Here is a 24,042-nt window from a genome sequence, read left to right as displayed (position 1 = left end):
CATGGAGCTTTTTCAGTAAAACAAACAGAATCATTACATGACACCAACCTATCGGGAAGGTCCTACATGTTGATACTAAATCCATCTGTTTAATGTAAGCTAAAAACTGTGTCTGCACACCATGCTTTGCTGCAGTCTGGCAATAACAGCTCAAGAGGTACACCTCTAGTTAAACCGGTTCTGACTGAAATGTCACATTTCCTAACTGACCCTGAAGGCAGCAGCAGAAGGTGACTTGAAGCTTAAAGTTTTGCCTCAGAGTAACTGATTTGATTTCACTGTTGGTGTCAGCAGGTGGTAGCGCAGAATTTCACTTGCAAACCATTCAGCTGGACTCACCTGTGCAGGTATGATACTTCAGTTTCATGTGGAATCTGCTGTTAGAAATGTTGAACTGTCTTGTAATCAGCATTTCATTTCTCTGGAAGTATATTTACTGCAGTACTATTTCAATACAAGCTGGACTTATTTATTTACTTAACTTTATTTATTTACTTTTATTTAAGCACCCTGATCTTAGTGATCAAATGTCTTCCAACAGCACATCTTATTCTTCAATTTACTTTGTGTCCTTCACTTTCTTTTATTATCTGCTTTTCTCTCTCCATCTAACCACTGTCTATTCTTCTTAAGAGAAGGACTGTATATGGACACTGTGAAGAGATATTTTCAAATTAGATGAACTCAAAATAACAAACAACCACTTTATCCCGTATCAGTTGAATTTATAGATTGCATAACAAATTGTATTGTACTGTATGACATTAACCTCAGATTGCATTAGTGTAATTGTACCTTATAATAGTTTAGATAATTTTATCCGTGAGCTGAATACTTTCAGGCTCACATGTTAGAGATTCATGTTGCAATTCAGTTGTCAGTGTAAATGTGTTAAACTGACAACAAGGCATCAAAGATGAAAGATTTTCCAACTTCATGTGAACTTTAGAAAGACTGCAGAATAAACATGTACACAAAATGCAAAAAGGGAAGATTACAGCTGCTGATATCTGTTTACCTGTTCTCACATCTGACAGTTTTAATGTAGCTGCAGTTACACTTTAACTGCCATGCCAAGGGCCTGTTAAGCAGTTCACACGATAAGAAACTCTGCGTGTCTGTTATGCAGTTGAGCTCTGAATTTCCAACCATGGACCAATCACTGTCTGGCGGGCGGGGTCAAGTGAGCGTGCTCAGCTGTTTCCCGCCTTCTGTAGGCAGAGATATTGCTGTTGCTGTGGTGAAACCCCTGGGAGCTGGCCTTGGAAACCCTGGCACCCGTAGCTTGCTATGCACAGACAAACAGGTGAGTGTGACCTCTAACTAAAGCCAAACACACAGTGGGGGTAGACAACACAGCAGGAAGTGAAGAATGACTTGAAGCCCAGACCAGTTTACTGCAAAGCAAGTTGGATACAGTCAGACCCTGTTGCCAAGAATGTAGAGGGGCTGTGTAAAATGTTAATAAACAGAGAATGTAGCCTTTTACCAATCATTAAAACCTAGATACAAAGGCCTCCTTTGTTGTATTTTTTTTGTTTAATAATTCACCAAATATTTTCAGTGGATGACAGGTCTGGACTTCTTTTTCCGTTTGGCATGTAAATTTTCCTTGAAACATAAGTCATATCTATGACATGAGGTGACTGTTATTGTGATTTAACCCACATAAATAAAACTGAATGTAACAAGTTTATTTACTTGTGCAGGTAACACAAACCACATCATAAAAATACAAAAGAAACATCTGAATCTTAATCTCAATCCTAATCACTGAGGACAGAAACATAATAATAATAATAATCTGAATATGCAGGTAAAGTGGACAATGGAGGTCTTGTGTTATGGCCTCACTCTCCCACTAGAAGGAGATACCGTCAAACTCTGCGTGGACATCTACACTGATTGGCTAATGGCCCTGGTTTCTCCAAGAGACTCCACTCCTCCACCAATCAGCAGAGACCCCAACCTGTATGTCCAGAAGATCCTCCGACACCTGTTCAATCTGTTCTTGCCCAGGTAGACAATCTTTCCTAGACCTGATTACCCTGATTTACTGATCCCATACAGGGATCCACTAAGGAACCATTGACCTTTAAGGACCTTGTTAGTTTTGAATACCTGATGTTTTTAGATGCAACTCAGCCCTTCTTTGAGTCCAGTTAAGCCATATATTATATTCATGTTGTTATAACAACATGTTATACGTGTTAACAGTTATCAATACTTATTTTACTGGCTGATAAATATCGGTCAGGTCAGATTGATATAGTTGATGTTTCTTTTGCCTTATGTTGCACAAAGCTGTTCTATTTAGTGACACCTACCAGACCAAAACCAGTTGAGACAGTGATTATTAAAGATAAAATTCTTCTATTAATCATATCCAATGACTAGCCATTAGTGTGGTGTCATGCAGATCAATGTGGTTGTACTTGTTACTGTTTTTTTCTGAACTCTTCTCTTCTTGACTCTCCACTCAGGTCTGACCAGGTAAATCTGGTCTACCTGTCTCTCTATCAGCAGGTTCTGTGTGCTGTCCAAGTACTGGCTAAAGAGAGTACCATGATGAGTAGAGACACCTGGGAGACTCTGTTGCACTTCTTGCTTCGCATCAACCATGCCATGCTGTCTCCAGCAACTGCTGCAGGTGATAGTTATCCTAACCCCCTGTATCTTTACTTGTCTCTCCTGTCCATTTCTCCTGTCTGTGTCTCACCGGTCTTTCTTCACCTGTCCTTGTATTTCTGTAGGTGGTGTATCAGACATGTTGATGGCAGTGCTCCTTGAAGTGTGGCTGCTGTCTTGCTCTCGATGTTTTCCATCTCGCTCACTATGGCAGACATGCAGACAGATGTTGAGCAGCTGGAGACATCAGCCTGCAGTTGTGGAACAGTGGTGCAGAGTTGTTGCAGCCTTAACTTCCAGGTTCAGAAACATCACAAACTGTGTCTGAGTTCTGTCCAGCAGCAGCCACAAAATACTCATGGGGAGATGTTTTTATTGTTGTTGTTGGGGAACTATATTGTATTGTTTGTTTGTTGGATTATTGGTGCTATGTTGTTACTATCTACTAGATAGATAGATAGATAGATAGATAGATAGATAGATAGATAGATAGATAGATAGATAGATAGATAGATAGATAGATAGATAGATAAGAATATAAAATATGAATATAAGCATAAATATAGCATATATATACATATTTAAATACAGAATATATAAATAAGCAATGAAATATACTCATTAATGAGATGTAGCAGCCAAATGTCTATTGCACGTGATTAGTTCTTATTTAGTGTTTAGCTTGTGCAAACACTAAAGCTTAGTTGTCCCCACCTTCCTTTGTCCTCCTGTTTCCCCTCCCCCTTCCCTCCAGCGAGGAGTTAAATAGTTTGATGGCATGTGGGACAAAGGAGTTTTTATGTCTGTTGGTCCTAGACTTGGGGAGAAGCAACCCGTCACTGAGCAGACTCCTATGGTTTTTTGTCCATAATTGCATTGTTGTAATGTGCTCAGGTTGCTGCAGCTGACTTTTGGGCCATCATTCCCTCACTTTAAAGTCCCAGAAGAAGATGCTGCCCTGATCCCCGAGGACATGGATGATAAGCGAATCCCCCAGACCTGGTTCAGGTTCCTGCACTTATTTAGGTAACAATTGCTTCAGAAACATGGTCAGATGTTTTTAACTTGGCATGTGACATGTCTTTTCGTTGACCCCCAGTAATCCGGTGGAGCTTAGTCGCACAGCAGCTGTTGTTCCATCTCAAGTTTCACAGGGGGAGGTGTTGAGAAGAGGTGACAGTCAGCTACCAAACATCTTCTTTAAAGCCATGAGTGGAGTCGGTATCCTTGTCAATGCCTTCCTGGGTACGCTGACCTTTACTTTACACATTAACCTCTTTGTATAGGCATCTCCCTGATGGCACTATCTGGTGCCAAGTTTTTACATTAACTGATTTCTCTTTTCATTAATCACAAAATAGAGATAAATTTTAAAAATACCAAAAGGAAATTATAGTTGTGACTTAACCATGATAACCAAACATTGAGGAATTTATTGTAAGTTTTTTTTTATAGGTGTGACTGTGGAAAATAAAGAAACAATAGAACAACTCCTTCCAAACACTGGTATACACACAATACACTCCATGAACTGATACAAACCCATCACACCCATGCATTCTACTTTACATGCATGACACATTACAAATTCAGTTACATCGTAAATATTTGTGCAATCTCTGATTTTGTACTACTACCAAATCAAAAAATCTAGATGTGATTGAAGTACAGCTTTAATTTAAGGAGTTTTGCATGAACTCTGCATGAATTGCAGCCATTTTATAAACAGTGCACCATGTTCATAGGGTCAAAAGACGTTGGGCTAACTAGATCCCCATCTGATCAGTTTTGCAGCATTTTGCAGAATCAGTGCACAGAGTATAGCTTCAGAGACTTCAGAGTTCATTCTGCTACTCATATCACCAGTCACATCATCATAAACACTAGTGATTTTATTTTGTCAGTCTGACATGTTCCTCCTTCACTTGTATTAATTAAGTTCCAGTAAAAACATAGCAAATGCAAGTGAAACACTTGAAGTGACGTCTAGATCTTTTATCTTAATTTTTCATGCAACAACAAGAGAACAGGCCTTGAAACTGCTTATGAAACTGTTTTTCAGTCAGCATTAGAGGCTCTTAAAATCTGGGCCTGTGGATAAAAATGGCTGTAATGCCTGAATAGTCAATAAAATATTTCTTTTAAACCCCTTGAATTAAAGATAAAAGTCTGCACTTTAATCACACCTTGATTGTTTAACTTAAACTCCACTGTAGGGATGAAGAGCGCCGAAATGAAATACAGTCATTCAGCTTTAATGCACAGCCCTTAACAAAAATATTATATCACTTTTAGGAAGCATTTTTATTCATAGTTTTCTGGCTTTGTTTCTGTGTTTTTTCAGGAATGACAACAAAACTGCACTTCAGAGACCGGCTGCCTTCTTTTGGTAACCCAAACTGATCAGATTAAACCAGTCAGTTAACTAATTAAATTAGACCTAGAGTCATTTGAGAGACCCAAACAAGATTAGCAACAACTAGCAAGGTAATTTTAGGTTTACCAGTGAGTTTTCAGTGTTGTTCAGTGGTTATTCACCTCTTACTGGGATACACTGTCATGGTAACCTATGCTGCATAGCTGCATGCTATGCTCCTAGCTTGTTATGTTCAACATATGAAATCATATGTTGAACATAACTACTACATACTATTCCCAGCATTTGCTGATCCAGGTGGCCTACCACTTCATAGCTGAGCTGCTGTTGTTCTCAATGTCTTCCATTTTGTTATAATACAACTAACAGTCTATTGAATAGCAAGGACATTTCACAACTGAACATGTTGCACAGGTGACATCCTATCATAGTAGAACGCTGGAATTCACTGAGCTCATGAGAGAGACCTATTCTTTCACAAATGTTTGTAGAAGCACCTAGATCTTTTTTTGATATTTTAAACATCTGTGGCCATCGAAGTATTATGAACACCTAAATCCAATTATTTTTATTTGGACGAGTGAGTGAATACAAATGTAATGTTTAATCCCTGCTTATTTCCTGCTGACAGCGATCTTACAGTAATTGCACTGTTCCATAATACTTAATGTAGTGATATCAAATGTGTACTTGTTTTTATAGTTTTGTTGGGGTCACTACTCAAGAAAAGTAACACTACTGGTTACATTACTTGTGTGTTATTTCATAAAATTGACATAATTACCTATGACATAATTATTAGGAGTCTGTCTTTCAGTATTTACATATGAACACAAAGCCAACAACACAAAGCGTTGTTCAAAACCAACCCAAGCAGATCTTAAAGTGATCGCCAGAGTGATTCTACCGCAGAAATATGACCATCAAGCAAGCTTGATGGCTCGTCATTGCCTTGGTTATCTGTCAGGGTCAGACTGATGGGCTGCGGTCAGCATAACCAGCTTTATCATTGCCCTGGATTCTTTGTGTTAGCCTTGCAGATGCTTACAGAGTGGCAATTCTGTTAGAACTATAATGTGTAACTTTGATTGCTCTTTTGTCTTTTAGATTAGATTAGATAAAACTTTATTAATCCCTTGGGTGGGTTCCTCCAGGAAATTCGGTTTCCAATAGCACAGCACCGACAGAAGTTACAGAATGTGAGCAGAAATATACCATATATATAAATACAGAGACATATATAAATACAGAGTATACACAAGGGATAAATAAAATAAATACGAATAAGAATACAAGGGATTTGCACATTTCAAGTATTGTGAGTCTATTGCTCCGTTGGATATTAAGTATTGCACAGTGAAAAGGCACTACAGCTTAGTTGCTCCCTTCTCCTTTGTCCTCCTGTTTCCCCTCCCTCTCCCCTCCAGAGAGGATTTAAACAGTTTGATGGCGTGTGGGACAAAGGAGTTTTTAAGTCTGTTGGTTCTTGACTTTGGGAGAAGCAACCTGTCACTGAACAGGCTCCTCTGGTTGTTTATGGCCGTGTGCAGAGGATGCCCAGCATTGTCCATAATGTCCAGCAGTTTCTTTAGTGTCCTTTTCTCTGCCACTGTCACCAGAGTGTCCAGCTTCATGCCAACCACAGAGCCAGCCTTCCTGATCAGTTCTTCCAGCCTGGATGAGTCCTTCTTTGTTGTGCTGCTCCCCCAGCACACCACAGCATAGAAAAGTACTCCTGCAACCACCAACTGGTAAAACATCCTCAGGAGCTTCCTGCAGATGTTAAAAGACCTCAGCCTCCTGAGGAAGTACAGTCGGCTTTGGCCTTTTTTATACAGGTGCTCTGAGTTGCATGACCAGTCCAGTTTGTTGTCCACCCACAGCCCGAGGTACTTGTATGTGTTGACCACCTCCACCTCCTCTCCCTCTATCTGAACTGGCAGTAGACCTGCTCTGGACCTCCCGAAGTCCACAACCAGTTCCTTGGTCTTTGAGGTGTTGAGTTGCAGGTGGTTTGTGTGACTCCATGTGACAAAGTTCCTCACCAGACTCCTGTACTCCTCTACCTGATCATCCCAGATACACCCCATGATGGCTGTGTCGTCTGCAAACTTCTGAATATGGCATAATTCAGAGTTATAGCAGAAGTCAGAGGTGTACAGGGTGAAGAGAAGAGGGGACAGCACAGTTCCCTGTGGTGCTCCTGTGCTGCTGACCACAGTGTCAGACGTGATGTCCTTCAGCCTGCCGTACTGTGGTCTGTTGGTGAGGTAGTTTAAGATCCAAGCGACCAGGCAGGCGTCCACCTGCATCCTGTTTAGTTTTTCCTGAAGCAGACAGGGCCGGATGGTATTAAAGGCACTTGAAAAGTCAAGAAACAGGATCCTGACCGTGCTTTTTCCCTTGTCCAGGTGTGAGTGGGCTCTATGTAGGAGGTACAGGATGGCATCCTCCACTTCAACATCTGCCTTACTATTTTGTGTAATAGTAAAGTCTATATCTCCATATCTCCACTGTAGACCGCTCCTTGTTCTACTTAGACTTAGTTCCTCCTGCGACGGATGGCGCATTGGGCCACAAGGGCTCGCCAATGAGTTTGGTTTGCAGCCACATCTTCAGCCTCATCCCATGAAAGATCGACCGCTTTCAGGCCCTCAATGAATGACCGTCTCCACGTCTGTTTTGGTCGTCCGCAGCTCCGTGACAGGTCTCCATGACATGGCTATCTTCGGTAATCATTTTGGATGTTGGCGAAGAACGTGATGGCGAAACGAAATCGTCGCTCCAATGCCACGTCTGCTAGCTGTTGTGAGGCAGTGCGCTGAAGGACCTCCTCGTTGGTAACATGATCTCGATATGAAATTTTGAGAATCTGCCAGAGGCCGTGCTGCTGGAAAACATTAAGTCGTCGGGTAATCGTTGCCGTCGACTTCCATGTTTCACTCGCATAGATAGCCATTGGTATGAGTACCGTATTGAACAAATGGACTTTGGATGATATCGAGATGGCGGTCGATCTCCAAACTGGATTCAAGTTGCGCATGGCCGATGCTGCCTTTTCAAGCCGGCAGGCGACGTCCTTGTCTGAGCCACTGTTCGGTGTTATCACACTGCCCAGAAAAGTGAACTGATTGACTTCATCAAGCAGGCAGTGGCCAACGAGTACCGGAGTATTTGCTCTGGCCTAACCGATCCGCATGACTTTGCTTTTTGCAGCGCTGATCCGCAAGCCAATCTTTGACGCTTCATTTTCCAGCATGGTGGTCAAATCACAAATGGAGCGTTGAGTAGATCTGAGCAGCACAATGTCGTCCGCGAAATCAAGATCTGCAATTTGTCGTCCGTCGTGTCCTTGGACTCCATGCTCCCTGTCCCGCAGGTTCTCCGCAAGATGAAATCCACAGCCAGTACAAACAGAAACGGCGATGTAACCAAGGCTCCCGTCTTGATCTCGAACGAGTCCGAAATCCCACTATCTGTATGGACACAGCAGCTTGACTCGTGGTAGATGTTTCTCAGGAGGCTAACGAACATCTCCGGTATGCCTGGCAATTCTCCAGATCGTTTCTTGATGCATGCTGTCGAACGCTTTTGTAAAGTCTATGAAATTGATTGACAGTCGTTGCTGTAGCTCGGCACTTTGATAGATTATTGTCCGTAGCACAAAAATCTGCTCTGAACAGGATCGTCCATTCCGGAACCCGGCTTGTTCTTTCCGCAGCAGCTGATCGACTGTCAAGCAAAGATGTCAGAGTAGCCCTGTCAGTGTCCTGGGTCTGAGCGCACCAGGGTCCCTAAGCAATTATGGACATGTGTATTTTTGGTGTGCTGTCCCTCGTTCTCCCTTCTTGCAGGTATATGTCTGTTTATGTGTGTGTGTGGATGCTGGAGTTTCTGAGAGCACCTGTTTACAGGCACCTTCAGGCCTTGTGGGTGTGGCCCTGCCAGGTGGTTGGCCACACCTGGAGACCATCACACAGCTGATCAAGCCTCGTCGGAGGAGCTACTTAAGAGTGCGATGGAGCTCCCTCCGACACTGGATCATTGCGTGACTTCACGAGAAGCGTGGAGACGAGAGGGCAGCAAGCACGGGGTGCTCAGACACTGAGGAGCGGAGACAAGGAACACTAGCACTGGGAAGAGCACATGACACGGGAGTCGGGAATGCACTGAGGAATTATTGTTATTTTTCCATTCACTGTAAATAAACGCACTGCTTATATTCAGATCTCCATGCCTGGGTCCTCCTTCCTCACATCCCCACGGTTGGCCAGCGTCAACCGTGACAAGCACGGAGCACAGAACCTTTCCTGGAACGGAAAGGAGAGTTATCCCACGCCAGTTGTTACAATCAGCAAGATCACCCTTCTTCGGCAGTTTCACGATGACATCCTTCCTCCAATCTTTCAGAACTGTCTCCCAGCAGTGATTGAGCAGGGCCATAAGTTGTTCGACTATAAGGTCGCCGCTATTTTTCAACCGAAATCTCGTCCAACCCCGGGACCCGGCCAGCTTTCATTGACTGAATCACGGCTTTTGTCTCCGCAACGGTAATTGGACAAACGTTATCTGGAAGGTTATCCAGGGGGCAGAAGGCGTCTATGGGTATCGTCGACATAGGCGCCAGTTGATTCAGGATTTCCTTGAAATGTTGGACCCATCATCGGTCTTGTTCCTCCGCCGTTGTTAAGAGACGGCCGTCCTTGCTCTTGACTGGTACACCTTTGCCACTTGGAGCACCGCTCAGTTCCTGGTGGACTCGATAAAGCGTTTTGGTATCGTTTTTGTTCTACAGACAAACTGAAATCAGCTGAATGTAGCACTGGTGCCCATGAATGACAAAGCATGTATGTTTGATGTTTTTATTTTCTTTCTGTGAGCTGGTCATGGAGATAAATGAAGAACCTTTTGTAATGCAAGTAACAAGATAATTGTAATTCTCTTGATATTGTAATTGATCATTGTAATTACTGAATAATGGCAGTAACATGTTACATTACTGTGTTACTTAAAAATGCAATGTGATTACAGTAATGTGTTACTTTGTAACGCATCATACCCAACACTGGTTGTCAGTAGACCTGTCCATGCTTAATTTCACTTAATTTAGTTTAGCACCCGACCCAAACCTTTATTAGATCGGCAATGTATAAATATTCTAGAGATTTTATCATTATTATTATTATTATTATTGTTTTATTGTTTATTTATGTATGTTTTGTTAGGCCAAATTGGCAACGATGCTTTGGTTTAACTATTTCAGCTTGGTAATTCTTTTTCTTTTTTCCTCCTAGGTATTTCTGTGACCAAAAGCCCCTTCAGAGACCGTCTGCCCTCCTATGGTAAGCTCCACAGATAACCACTGACTTCAGTTCAGTTTCACTGTAGAGTGACAGATCAGGGTGATGGTTTGCACTTAGAAAATATGTTGGTGGGGTGGGGGTTTGCTCCAATTATTGGGTTATTACCATTCTCAGCCTTCTGGAGAAAGTTTATTCGATGGTGCTGAAATGAGGCACTGACCAGATTTTGTTCTGGGCACGAAACAGTGGAGCAGATTTTCACCATTGCAGGACTTCTGGAAGGATCATTGCTGCGCCCACGACCCAACTTTGGATAAGCACAAGATAATAGCAGGATGAATGGATATTACTTGGAAAACAAGCTAAAAAGCTTGTGGCCATCAGGCTTCCTGAAATATTACATATATTACATAAAGACATATTCTTTTCTCTCCTCAACAGTGCTACCACTTAATGGGCTGCTATTGTCTTCCTTAAAGTCTTTGTCAAATTGAATTAGGCCTAGTCTATTTTGTTCACAAGTGAAACTCTGACCTTTCCAAATCCCCACTTACAACTCTGATACACCAATGAGAGAAGATTAAAGCCACTTGCACACTTTTTTTTCTTTTTGTAAATATCAGCAAAATGGTGCTCAAGTGCCCCTATTCCTTTTTTTTCTCAGGTATCTCCCGGCCTCGTTCTGGCAGTGCACCACCCACTCCAGTGAATTTACTGAGCATGCCAAGCTCCCCTTCCTCAACCAGTTCCTCCCCTCCATACAACAGACAAGTGACAGCAGCAAATTTTTCCAAGACAACCACCAAGACTCCCACGGTACCACAGTACTTCTTTTTCATTTGTCATGTAGCACTTCTTGATCTCTTTAACTTATTGCTTGTTCCTTTCTTTCAGAGTCCATCATCCCATTGGAAATCTTTCTCCCAGCTTCCTTCCTTCTCCTCCCTGTTTTGTTCGTCTCTCAGACCCTCTCCCTCACCCCTCAGGTGTAATGTGGACTCCCTTCTACATCTATTTGGTTGCTGGCTGTTTGATGCTGCACTAATCAGCAGAGACTCTGGTTTGTCTCTGCAGTATTGTTTACGCAAAACACATACTACACGTACACATAGTAGGCACAGTACAGTAGTTCTTGTATTCCTTGTGTACTCTTGCTGTGCTTCCACATCTTACTTACTGAACTGTCTTCTCTAGCTGGGCAGGGTGATGTTGCTGTGATGTCAAATGGATGGGCGGCAGGTCGAGCTGAGGCTTGCGGGACACTTTGCAGGATCTTCAGCTGCAGGAAGACGGCAGAGGAAATTCTGTCTGTCTACCTGTCCAGGTACCTGTCTGTTCACCTGTTCAGAGCTATCCACCCATCTTTGAGCAGTGTAATGATTATGGTTCTCCATCTCTTATTCTGCAAGGTTCTACCTGGTTTTGATACAGGGTCTTCAAGTGTCAGAGAAGGCCAGTTCCCCTGTTCTGGCCTCCATTCTGCTGAACTCCACCTCTCTGTTCTGCTGTGACCTAAAAGGAGTCAACATACTGCTACCTCCCTTTATCTCAGCTCTGGAAAATGTGCTGCTTGACAGGTGCAAGTACTGCAAATACTGTAATTGTTCAATGAGAAAAGTTTATTTTAGTTTTTTTTAAATAGCAGAATAAAGCTGACATTAGTAATGTTAGACGTTAACTCAGTCAGACAGAATGAAATGGAGGAAGAATGGGTTGTAAAGCATCTTTCAGCCCAGAACAACTTAAAATTGGAATTGTCAATTGGTAAAATTCATCTATGGAATTTGGCAAGTTGATTGGAGGCTGAGTCATGAGCTCATGGATGCTGATAGATGCTATTACCTACCAGGATTTCGGGCTGTTGGATTTTGTTGTTCACCTGAATCTCAACGATGGTAAATATTACTAAACTAAAGGCTTCTCTCATACTCTCTCTCACTCAGAGAGCTACTGAAGTTTAAGAATTTTGTCACTCCGGTGGATTTAAGGCGAGCCTCCATCCTAGTCCTGCTTTCCCTGCTGCCCATCCCTATGCACTTTGGATCAGTCCAGTTAGAGGTAACTTATAATGCACTTGCTTAAAAACGTACCCTTGCCTGAGCAGAGCTGAGCCGGATCACTGTAGCAGTAGTGTTCACTTTGCTGCTTAGGAGTTACTGGATAGGAAGTTAAGCGCTGATGCTGCAACAGGTACCCTCCTGTTGCTGAAGCCACGCCTTATCAGTGTCCTGATTGGAGCTCTGCAGACAGAGGCAGACACCTGTAACATACAGCTCCTCCTGGGTTAGTTACTGATTCTTTTCCAATTATTGGTCCCGGGGTCAGTTTTTGAGCCAGTTAACAGAAGTTAATATCTGAGTGTTTGATGTGAAAGATTTTTCCATTGTAATCACTTCTGATCTGGTGTTTGTATAGCGGCCATGTCGAATCTGATTCAGGATTCAGCTGTGTTAGAGACTGCAGGACGAACTCAACAAGTGAGTTTACTGATATCTAGGGATATGTACTTACATTTGCCTTCATTTTATGAGACAAAAACAGTTTTTTTTCTTTGCTTTTGCTTTCAGGAAACTGAGCCCCTGCTTACTGGGACCAGTAAACTCAAACAGGCTTTGGGAGCAAGTCAGACGAGTACAAACCGATGGACCAGAGGATCGAGTAATTACAAATCAATTCAGTTAAATTTGTTTTATATTATCAATCCCTCATATCTGAAGAATCTAACTGCAGTAATGTGCATCCAATCAGATGCAGTGGCAGTTTTGTGGGTTCAATCTCTACGTTTGCTCACTCAGCGTCTGACGTCTCAGTGGAGGAATGATTCAGCAGTTTGTCTGTCTGCCCTGGAAGTACTGGGAGGATTGGCCAAGGTGGAGACACATACACACACACACACACACACGCACACACACACACACTCAGCGAGATCAAGAAAACCTTACTTTTTTTTGACAATTTTATTTTAAATTTTCAAAATATAAAACAAAAACAAACCCAGAACAAACAAAGATGAACACAGACAGGCTCAGATGCATACAGAAAAAACAATTAATGCAAACAAACTTGCACTTCACAATACAAGAAGAATACAAAAAGCTGAAGTTGATGAGAGTTTACAGAGTTTAGCCCAATCTGGCTCTTGCAAAGTGTTCCAAAAAGGGGTTCCATTTGTATTATGGACATCATGTCTGTTACCCACAACTGAAAGGAAGGAGGAGTGGGGGACTTCCATTCCCTCAGGATTAATCTCTTGGCAACAATCGAACCTAGTTCCAGTGGCCCCTGCACTTTAACCGGGAGTAGCTCTGACGTTGGAGAACATCCAAAAATTACGAGTTCAGGTTCAGGCTGTAGAGGTTTCATATATGCCTTGGAGTACCAGTCAAATATTTTAAACCAAAACTCTGTTAATGAGGGACAAGACCAAAAGAAATGGAACAATGTACCTTCTGCCCGTCTACACCTGTTACACATTGGGGAGATAGAAGGATCAATCTTGTGCAGTCTGACCTTAGAATAGTGTAACCGGTGGAGGATTTTAAATTGAATTAATTGGTGTCTGCTGTTTATGGAGAAAGAATGGATTTTAGACAGACACTTACTCCACATAGAGTCAGGCACTTTCATCCCCAGTTCTTTTTCCCAAGCCTGGCTAATCCCAACGGTATGCACTACAATAGAGTCACCAAGTAACTGTACAATTTTTGTGATAAGATGTCTGGAATCAGGTTGGCTCTTGAGTATTTCGTAGATCCCGTGCTCCGACGGTAGAGTTGCAAAATCTTTAAACTTGGATTGGACCTGCAGATATCTATAAAAGTGGGAATGTGGCAGATTATATTTCCCTTTTAGTTGACCAAATGAAGAAAATTTATCATCAATATACATATCCTTAATAGACACTAAACCCTTTTCTCTCCAGTCATGATAAGTCTTATCTTGCCAAGGGGGCATAAAATCATGATTAAAACATATTGGCGTCTGTACAGATGTGTCTGGCAGTTCCAAAAAACTTCTAATCTGATTCAAGATTCTAATAGTTTGTTACAAAACCCAGACATTTATAAGAGTCTAATTTTTCAAACTTGGTAAATAACATAGCCAACAAGAAAACCTTACATTTAAATCAATGTTATTTATACTGAACCAAATTATTACAGGCATCCTTTACATGTGAAGCTCTTCATCTCTCAAAATTATACAGGGAAACTCAGTATTGGCAGTCTTCCACTATGATCCTGTACCTATCCCCCTGCAGGTGGAAGTGCGAGTGGAGGAGTCAGAGAGGATGCGAGTAGTCAGTTCAGTCTGCACCTACATTGTTTTTCAGTGCAGTCGTCCTCCTCCTCTTCACTCCAGAGATCTGCACTCCATCATTGTTGCTGCCTTCCAGTGTCTCAATGTCTGGTTAACACAACATCCCACACTGCTTGGCCATAAGGTAACTGACCAGACCAACTAATCACTATGTATCAAAGAGATATCTAACTGCCAGATGACTGACCAGCAGGTGAACATCCATGCGCTTTACTTAGTGTGTGTTTTATTTGACTTTATTCAGGAGTGTTTGTTGGAGGTCCTGGAGATCGTGGAACTTGGGATTTCAGGCAGTAAGTCTAGACAGGAACAAAAAGTGAGATGTAAAGAGGAGAAAGACCAAAACCCAGCCTCTCTGAGGGTGAAGGAGGCAGCTGAGGCCACACTTAGCTGGTGAGCATCACAGTAACAATAACATTAAGATTGTAGAGATTATAGAAACCAATCATTTTGCATATAAGATCTGACTTAGTTTATATCATGCATTTTGGTTGCTTCTTAACAAGCAACAGGAACAAAAACAGAATTTTGACATGAATTGCTTCGAGGATTTATGTCATTTCAAAAATCTGTTACTGTTCATCAGAGGTGTGGTATATGTGGTATAAGACTGTCAGCTCCAAAAACGGTTACTGTTTAAACATTTCATCGTAGAAAGCTTTCTGATCCTGGCTATACTTTCAGTCTGAGTGAATCTCCTTTTATTGGTCTTCACACATGACACAGATGCAATGGAGACAAATGAGTCAAATAATGTTCATGAAGCTGGCAACAATGCATTATTTTACTACAAGTTCAGTCATATTGAGTTCAATTCAGTTTTATTCATATAGCGCCAAATCACAACGACACGCTTACTGTAAGGTAAAGACCCTTAATTGGTGTATTTGTCCGACCCTACTATCCCTGTCTCTATGTCTATATCTATCTCTATATATGTATCATAAATTAGCTGTGTGGAGCAGGCAGGATCAGACCCAAATGCAGACTCGTTAGGCAGGACTTAACACAAGAACACAGCTTTATTGCTGGAATGTCAAAGAAATACAAAACTAACCTAAACTGGGAATACTGGGAATAATCTAAGCACACACAGAAACACAAAGCCAGGAATGAGGAAGATCGCAAAAACGGACAGAGGGAAACAGAGGGCTTAAACACACAAGGAATCACGAGGGAACGAGAAACAGGAGGGAAACACAGCGGAGCTAATCAGACAGGATGAGACAGAGGAAGCAAAACTGAACATAAAACACATGAGACGAGGTACCTGTAAAGTAAGACAGGAAATTACCCAGAACCATGACAAATATGTGTGTAACAAACCTGCATGTATGCATATTGCCCTGGATAAAAGAGAGGCATTAAAAATGCAACAATGTAGCATTTTCATTCTGCAACTTAGCACGCCGGAAGCCTGATCCATGCTTGGTTGTTACCATGGTATTAGTGGTAGTATTAGGGGGTTAGGGGTGGGGTGTAGGGTGCTGTATTGAACAACTGATCACGGAAATGTGGCCAAACTTGGTCTTGTAAAATCGTTTGTACAAATTGTTTCGGTAAAAAAAAAAGGGGGGGGGGGTTGTTTCTTTGGGTTTGTTTTTTTTACAGAACTCACATTCTATTTTTTATTGCAATGTGGGACTTTACAGTACTGCTTCTTTTTTTTCTTTGTTTTTTGTATTTCAAATCGGCCATGCTAAGAGATTTAATTAGTGCATTGGTCCAAACTTTTTGGCTTTTAACCTTAAATGTTTTAGGACAGCGGTCTCCAACCTTTTTTGCGCCACGGACCGGTTTATGCCCGACAATATTTTCACGGACCGGCCTTTAAGGTGTCGCGGATAAATACAACAAAATAAAACTATTACCGGTACCGAAAAAAGGAAGATTTATTCATAACACACATGAAAAAACCAAGGAAAACCGAGTTAACGATAAAAACGATAACAAAATAACGCTGAAAACCGATAAAAACCCTGAAAACCATACATTTCACACCTGAGCCTCAACTCTCGCGGCCCGGTACCAAACTACTCACGGACCGGTACCGGTCCAAGGCCCGGGGGTTGGGGACCGCTGTTTTAGGATATTCATGTTAAAACATTGTCTCCCAAAAATTGTCTCCCAAAAAGTAGGTGAATGGGCCTTTTTAAAAATAAAAAATATCAAGAGAAGTATTTTAATATGTGAAGCTAAAATTTCACAGAAATCAAAATGTTCCACCTCTGACTTCTTTGAACAGAAAATGTTCTAAAGATTTGAGGTGATTTGATTTGAGATGAAATGACACAGAAAGAAAGAGCATTGTCATCTTTACAGCCTTTTAGTCATCAGAGTTTGTAGTCAAATTAAAGTTACTGCAAACTATCAAAAGAAAAGCCCTGTGTAACTATAGTGAAATATCTCAAAACCACTGTACTTTGCTGTTGGTTTCCTCTAATTCCTTTGTGCACCAGTGCTCTATACAATCAATTAAATATTATTTATATAGCACCAAATCAGAACAACAGTTTCCTCAAGGTTCTTTACATTATAATGTCAAGACCCTACCCACAGAGTCCTGACCTTAACACAACAGAACACCTTTTGGACGAATTGGAGGAGAGACTACAAGCCAGGCTTGTCAATTAACAGTGTCTTACCTCACAAATGTGCATCTGGAAAAATGGTCAAAAATTCCCATAAACACACTTCTAAACCTTATGGAAAACTTTCCAGACGAAGTAAAGGGTGTGCCGACATGGCATGTCACTCAGGTTCACATGCGTGTGAAGGCAGATGAGCAAAAACTTTTGGCAACATAGCATACAACTGCTGACCTGCTCCAAGGTAAACATACTGAATGGATGAGCTGTAGCTTGGTTTGTTACCACCAAACATCCTATCCAACTATCAGACTGGGGCATCTCTAGCTTTAAGGATGTGGTCTGTATTTGTCTCAGTGTTATGCAGGTTTCAGAGGCATTCCCTTTCGTCAGTGGTATCCTCAATGAGGATGTTCTGGTTCGTTCTTCCTGTCAGAATGACAGCAGTCTTGAGAAGTTCAGATATTTTGTGGTGGAAAGCTCCACGATCCTAGCCTTTTTGGAGCAAACACTGGGACGTGAACAGGGTAAGTCCTGATACAACTAATTCTGAAACTGATAAAAAGGAATCTGGGATGTGTACACAAAAGAATAGAAGCTAATGTTTTTCTATTTACATTATTAAGGAAAACTGTACAGGATATTAGGAAATAAATATATTGCACAGCAACAATAGCAGCAGAAAACCAGTGTACATTCATCATTCCAGACATGAAACTGAACTGCCCTAAAGATACAGTCATGGAACAGAAAGATGGAGATCCTGTTACCTACTCCCACTGACTGCAGTCTGTTGATGGGGGTGTAAGTGGCTGTGGGAGATGGTCATTTTGAATGCTGAGCTGACAAACAACATTCTGGGAGTACCTGTCTCAAAATGTTGTTGCAGCCTGCTGCCTTCTTTATTTTCACTCTCCTCAGGTTTTTACAGCCATCAGCCACGGTGAGATTTACTACTTTCTCATCAAAGTGAAGGATGGCTTTTATTACAGGGGTGCTCATTAAGAATGTTCATTAAGAAGGTGTTGTTGTCACACAGCCTTATAATCTGTTACTGCCTGAATTCCCTGCCACATGTGTCTGGTATTACTAGAGTCACAGTAGAAACCTTTAATCTTTCCAGCATTCACAGGCTTATCACATCACATACTCACACTGATCCTGGCACAACAGGAACGCAGGTAGTACTCGACACATACTGTAATATTTAATAGATATTTTAGATTTCAGCTTCTACTGTTCCACATAAAACTAATCTTTGGGAGGTTCAAAGCTGCCCGTTGATAGTTTTGATTGTGTTTTTGCTTTTCAATGGTGAATGTAGCACAGTATCCATCACTCATCATGGTGATCAGGGGACCGTCAGGACGCCACACCTGGAGTCTAGAGCTTTGTCCAAAGCCTCACGAGGGACAAGCTGACACACAGGTGGCCACTTCCAAGCTGATGCAGTATGATTCAGTATATGTTGTGCATTCCTTCAGAGGACTTTATCATAGCTTACAATAGATTATACAAAAGATGTACGCAGCCACTTAGATGTCTTCCATTAGTTTGTGAAGTCATATTTTGTAGTACTTTTTTCAGGTTAGGTCAGTCATTTCTTCTCTCTCTTACCTGATGATTGTTTTCAGGAACCCCTGATACCAGAACAGCACAGCATGGCCCAGGAAGATGCCAGAATACAAACTGTTATCAAACAGCAGCTGCTTTCTGAAAGTTTTGATACAGTTCCATCAGTTAAAGCAGATCATAGTATTCCAGCTCTGCATGAGACCATTACTGAGGAGGTAAGACCCAAGTTGGATGAAACCCAGTATATTAGTATATGCTCCTTCTTCAAACCGAATTATCAGTTATAGATGATGACAGTCTTTTTTTTCCCGCTGTTTATGACCCGGGAAGCTCCTCAGTAATTAATTTTTTCTCTCCTTAAAACTTGGTATGTTCTTCTAAACACGTTGATTGAATGGTTACTTGATATGGTGATGCAGTCATATAGAGACTGAGAAAATCTGGACTGATGATTGTGGTTGTTAGGTATAGTTAAGCCAATTACTGAAACTATTTCCTGAGTACATTGAACTGGTTAGGTGTGACAGGTGTGTGACAGTTGTAATTACAGTGTAATTCCAGGTGTAACCTTTTACTGGCCAGGTGCAGCAGCAACTAGAACATCTGCGAACAGCTTTAAAGAGACAGCAGCAAGTCGAGGCTCGACCACAAGCGAGCAGTTGTTCGGCTGTCCCGATGACCTGTAAACCTCCTCCACCTGTCACCCATTTCCAGGCGGCAAGACTGTTCCTGTCCCACTTGGGCCTGCTGACACCTGAGAGTGTAAAGGTAAAGAGGTGCTCATAGGCGGTCGCCTGGTTGTTGGGGTCTTCACTGCCTTACTGTGGGCCTTTACCTTACAATATAAAGCGTCTTGAGGCAACTGTTGTTGCAATTTGGCACTATATAAATAAAATGTACCTTAAGTAAAATTACCTTTGAGCCTCTTGTAACACTGGTGGTGCAATACTAGTAATGGGCATGTAAGACCTGTTAGTGCTACTTCTTGCCTTCTTTGCCTGTAGTACGGGCAGTATAGTTACTTTTAACCACAGTACGAGGACAGAAGGGAAATATGGACCAGATCAGACAGGTTCTACATTCGTAGGAGCCAAGGGTGTATGACAACAGAGGACTTGTACACAGTAGGTGTAGAAAACACAATTGCATTTATTAGCAATTATTAAAGTTGTGCACATTTAACAAAAGTAGAGCGCGCTTCTTGAAAACAAAATAAAATAAAATAAACCCCACAAATGGTCGACCCAAGGATATATTGTCTTTTGTGTCTTTTTTAAAGTCAATTTCAGTCTTTCAATGTTCACTAGTCACTCAGTGTGTTTGTAACCAGTCGGGTTACAATCTACCAGTTCATCCGGCTCTTTGGGCTGGGCTCGCCATCCAGTACTGGAAAAGGGATCCTCGATTCTTCTCAGGTCCTCAAAACCAATCCAATCCAAATAAGCAAAGGGAAAAAACCTGACCATGTGAAGCAACAAATGCTACACGGGGCTTCACAGTGCTCACGTTGGCTCACGGCCTCTGGAATACAGTATCACTCTTATTATTCTCGCCGAGAAAAGGACTTTCACTCTCCAGCTAGCTTCTTCGCCGCACGGGTAAACTGATCTTTCACCGTCTGTGTCTCTGGCGTATCTGACTGGCACACGAAGGCACACACAGGTGTCTGAGCAGCGCACAGACTGGGGGAGGGTCAGACCGGCCAATGATTGGTCGCTCAGTGGATCTGACAAACACACTCTACAGGACTAAGTCCTGCCCCCACACCATTTATATATTACATATACATATGTACATATTAATAAAACTTATGTTTACATGCTTTTTATCAGTATTTATTATAATTAACTTTGTTTTTATCAATATTTATTCCCATTGTGAGAGCATGAATATTTATACTTTTAATCCTGTTTTTAACACTGGGTTACACTCTAATGATATGATGTATAAAAATGGCTGTAATTGCTAAACAGTTGATGTAATACTTTTGACTTAAAGCTGAATGTCTGCACTTCAATACCATGTTAATTGTTTGATTTAAAATCAAAATCAGGTGGTGGTATACAGAGGCATAATTGGCAAAATGTCGTCACTGTCCAAAAACTTATGTACCCGATTGTATTTACAAGTGTAAGTGTGCTTATCTGTGTGTCTCTCTCTGTAGGATCCAGGTATCAGTGGTGTTCCAGCTCCGCTTGTGGTGCTCGACTCATCTCTTCCAGGTTTCTTTGACAGCCTGAGAAATTTGGACCAGCAGCCATCAAGAATCTACGATTCCACCTTTATCTTCTACATGGGAGCAGGACAGAGGACAGAGGCTGAGGCAACCTAAATAGAGTTTTAAATGAGCAGCTGACTGTGTTCAACATTTGTTTCAATTAAATATATTTTGTATATAGTTTTAGATTGGTTAAGGTTGTTTTCTTCTCTTTCAGTGTCATTTTGTGTGGAAAATGACACACTGTCAGATCTAGATACAATTATTTGCAAATTGTTGTAATGTTTTTTGAAAATGTTGCTCTTGTTGTGTTAATTTTATTATCTGTTTGTGTATAGATCCTGAAGAATGTGGAGTCGGCCTGCAATGTCCATTCACACTTCCTTGACTTCCTGTCATCTCTTGGTTGGCCGGTGGAGGTGGGACAGGTGGGCAGGGTCAGCACTAGCAGATCCGGTATGTGTTGCTGATTGGGCCATTCACAGAACACTCTTAAGGCTTTTCTTGCTGATGCAGATTGGTTATTTTCTTTCTACCAGAATTTTCTTCTGTGCTGGGTGACAGCGGAGGGAGTGTGTTTGACGGGAAGCGGTTCATCCTGATGTTCACAGACAGTCTGACAGAGCTCACCTTCATTGTCCCATCACTGTTACACAGTCATGGTAACACATAATGTACACTAGTGAAACACTTAATCCAAGCTTCTGACCCAGAGGGTTTGTGTGGTATGTGACTTGAGGAATGTTAGTGTTTGAGATGTTTTATGTCTTCATTTTGGTTTTTGGTTTTTTGTATTCAAATCAACACTCCTGTAATTACTCATGTAATAATGAAACCACATTAAGCAAAGTGGTTAAAAATAAGATGATTCAAAGAACATGAAACACTGAAACATGGCTAAACCTGATGTGATCTAGTTGGGAACAAGAAAGAGCTTCACCTATGACTCGCCCAATCTTCAAATCTGAGTGTCAATAAAACAGAAAATCATTCATAAGTGAAACTTTTGAATTAATATTTACATTAAATATTGAATATTTCTGCTAAAACATAATAGTGTGAAATCTAACATTTACTATGATTTTAAGAATACATGTCGCCATATGAGGTTGTGAGTAATTGATAAATTTTGTATGAATACATTTTATTTGACCCATTTTGTTTTCTTTGAACTAGATGGCTCGTCAAAGAGTTCACAGGTGTTGTTCCCACCTGCTGAGTCACCACTCAACCTACCATGTCACTCTAAATCCAATGTATGGACTTTCAAAATAAAATACTTTTTTCCTTGTTCCTCTAATTTGTATCTTACGTACTCGTTTCTTACTTGTCTCTCGATCTTTCATGTCTGTGCAGAGTTATCCAGCAATGATGCCATGTAACAGCTCTGAATGCAACTTGATGATAGTCTGGGTGGAACGGTTCGAGGACATTGGTAACTATGATTCATTTTTCTGAAAACAGAAGTTCATGCTTGCTCTGTGCAAATTTAAAGTCCATGGTCACATTACAGATCACATAGACAAAGAGACTACCAGTGAGAGATGTCTTAAATTCAGAAGAGTTTCCTGAAGAGACTGAGACACATAGAGTGATCAACACACTTAGGCCAGCTCAAAGACAAAGTGTTATACTACTCACACAGTTCACTACATGTTTAAACACAGGAACACAGGCTCTGGAATCTTAATGGCCTGGCCTGTGGCAGATTAACTATTAATGTAGGTGATCTTGATCTAATCTGTCTATGCCGTGAATGGAGGATAAATGTGCTTTTGTGTTTCAGAGAATTTCCCTGTGTCTGGTCTCCTGTCAAATACCAGGTCACAAACAGAGATGAGGTAAAACTCTCATTCATTCTCACGCTTTAAGACTATGAAAAATCTTAAAATGTGCAAACACACTTTTGTCCATCAATCTGTTAGTATATCCACAATCCAGCTGATTTTTATACATCCTCTGAAAACTGGACTCTACCGAATCCATGTCAGTGAAAACACCACCAGCAAGTTTGGTTTGGTAGTCCCATTGGTCAGCGGGAGTGTGGTCAGCAAGAGGTCACTGGGTACGTGTCTCCTTGTCTTCATGTCTGCATCTGTGACTGCCTTTTTTCCTGTCTGACCGTCTCGCTGTCTCCAGGTTTTTTGGTTAGGGAGATGGTGATAAACTGGTGCCACCGAAGATTGTTAGAAAGTGACTCTACTCCACCACCTCACATTAGAAGAAAGCACATGATCAATGACATCACCCTTCGCTACCGCAGCCGCCACTCTGAACCTGCCTTTTACTCTTCCCTTTTCTATGAACCGTAATCTGCTAGCCCTGCAATTGCGTGTGTGTGTGTGTGTGTGTGTGTGTGTGTGCATTGTGCACCTTTGCAATGGGAGTCAAAGGTTTGATTCCCGATTCCAGTAAGGGTCCTAGGATAGACCCCCATGCTAACCAAGCCTACCTCAGACATGAGCAACAGACTCATGTCTGAGCCGGCATGGCTTCATATTTATATATGAAGCCATGCCGGCTCAGACGTTGCCTGAATTAACAAGGTCTTTGATAGGTGTTGAGGAACCAGGACACCCTGATGAGAAGTGGGCTACTGAAACAAGACATCATCAGTGGGCAACAGATGAAAATAGGGCGTTGTTGGCATGGTACTACGCAAGTAAACTCGGCGGAAGGGGTTACATGAATAGTAAACGGAGCACTAGGTGCAGTTACCCCCAAGCTAGGCAAGTGGCTCCAGCAGATCCCAAGAACAACACCAGAGATCTCTGTCCAGATGAGCGCAGTCCTAGGAACAGCTAAGATACTGCACAGGACCCTCAAGCTCCCAGGCCTCTGGTAGAGGACCCGAGCTTGAAGGATAGACCGCCCGCAGGGGCGAGGGGGAAATTATATCTGTGTGTGTGTGTGTGTGTGTGTGTGTGTGTGTGTGTGTGTGTGTGTGTGTGTGTGTGTGTGTGTGTGTGTGTGTGTGTGAGAGAGAGAGAGAGAGAGAGAGAGAGAGAGTATGAAAGGGTTGTTAAGTTAGCCAAT

At 41.7% G+C, this 24,042-nt stretch overlaps 1 protein-coding gene across 1 annotated transcript; it reads left to right on the top strand.

The window, feature by feature from the left end:
* The first annotated feature begins 240 nt into the window (after positions 1–240).
* On the top strand, positions 241–24,032 carry LOC146386212 (ral GTPase-activating protein subunit beta-like). The gene is made up of 33 exons (XM_084932297.1): positions 241–347; positions 1,130–1,306; positions 1,817–2,019; positions 2,484–2,650; positions 2,754–2,928; positions 3,523–3,654; positions 3,728–3,873; positions 4,084–4,134; positions 4,973–5,017; positions 10,300–10,347; positions 10,973–11,124; positions 11,203–11,368; positions 11,503–11,632; positions 11,718–11,885; positions 12,252–12,366; positions 12,459–12,591; positions 12,724–12,785; positions 12,876–12,966; positions 13,057–13,178; positions 14,567–14,749; positions 14,870–15,018; positions 17,571–17,740; positions 18,538–18,641; positions 18,848–19,003; positions 19,371–19,556; positions 20,953–21,111; positions 21,345–21,462; positions 21,546–21,668; positions 22,183–22,262; positions 22,363–22,441; positions 22,793–22,847; positions 22,932–23,071; positions 23,146–24,032. Exons 2-33 carry the CDS (start codon positions 1,151–1,153, stop codon positions 23,316–23,318), a joined length of 4,137 nt encoding a protein of 1,378 aa, XP_084788423.1. The 5' UTR covers positions 241–347; positions 1,130–1,150; the 3' UTR covers positions 23,319–24,032.
* Positions 24,033–24,042: the final 10 nt, after the last annotated feature.

The sequence above is a fragment of the Perissodus microlepis genome, chromosome 6 (genome assembly GCF_051167445.1).
Source record: "Perissodus microlepis isolate ML-2025 ecotype Zambia chromosome 6, ASM5116744v1, whole genome shotgun sequence".
In the NCBI taxonomy this organism is placed as follows: Eukaryota; Metazoa; Chordata; class Actinopteri; order Cichliformes; family Cichlidae; genus Perissodus; species Perissodus microlepis.
The sequence above is the reverse complement of the archived record's forward strand: the minus strand, read 5'-3'. Positions and strand labels throughout refer to the sequence as shown.

Excerpts from the sequence above, each read along its gene's own strand:
- LOC146386212 (XM_084932297.1), top strand. The coding sequence starts at position 1,151 with ATGGACCAATCACTGTCTGGCGGGCGGGGTCAAGTGAGCGTGCTCAGC. Across the intron at positions 2,020-2,483 it reads TTCAATCTGTTCTTGCCCAG|GTCTGACCAGGTAAATCTGG; the intron begins GTAGACAATCTT and ends CTCTCCACTCAG. Across the intron at positions 3,655-3,727 it reads AGGTTCCTGCACTTATTTAG|TAATCCGGTGGAGCTTAGTC; the intron begins GTAACAATTGCT and ends GTTGACCCCCAG.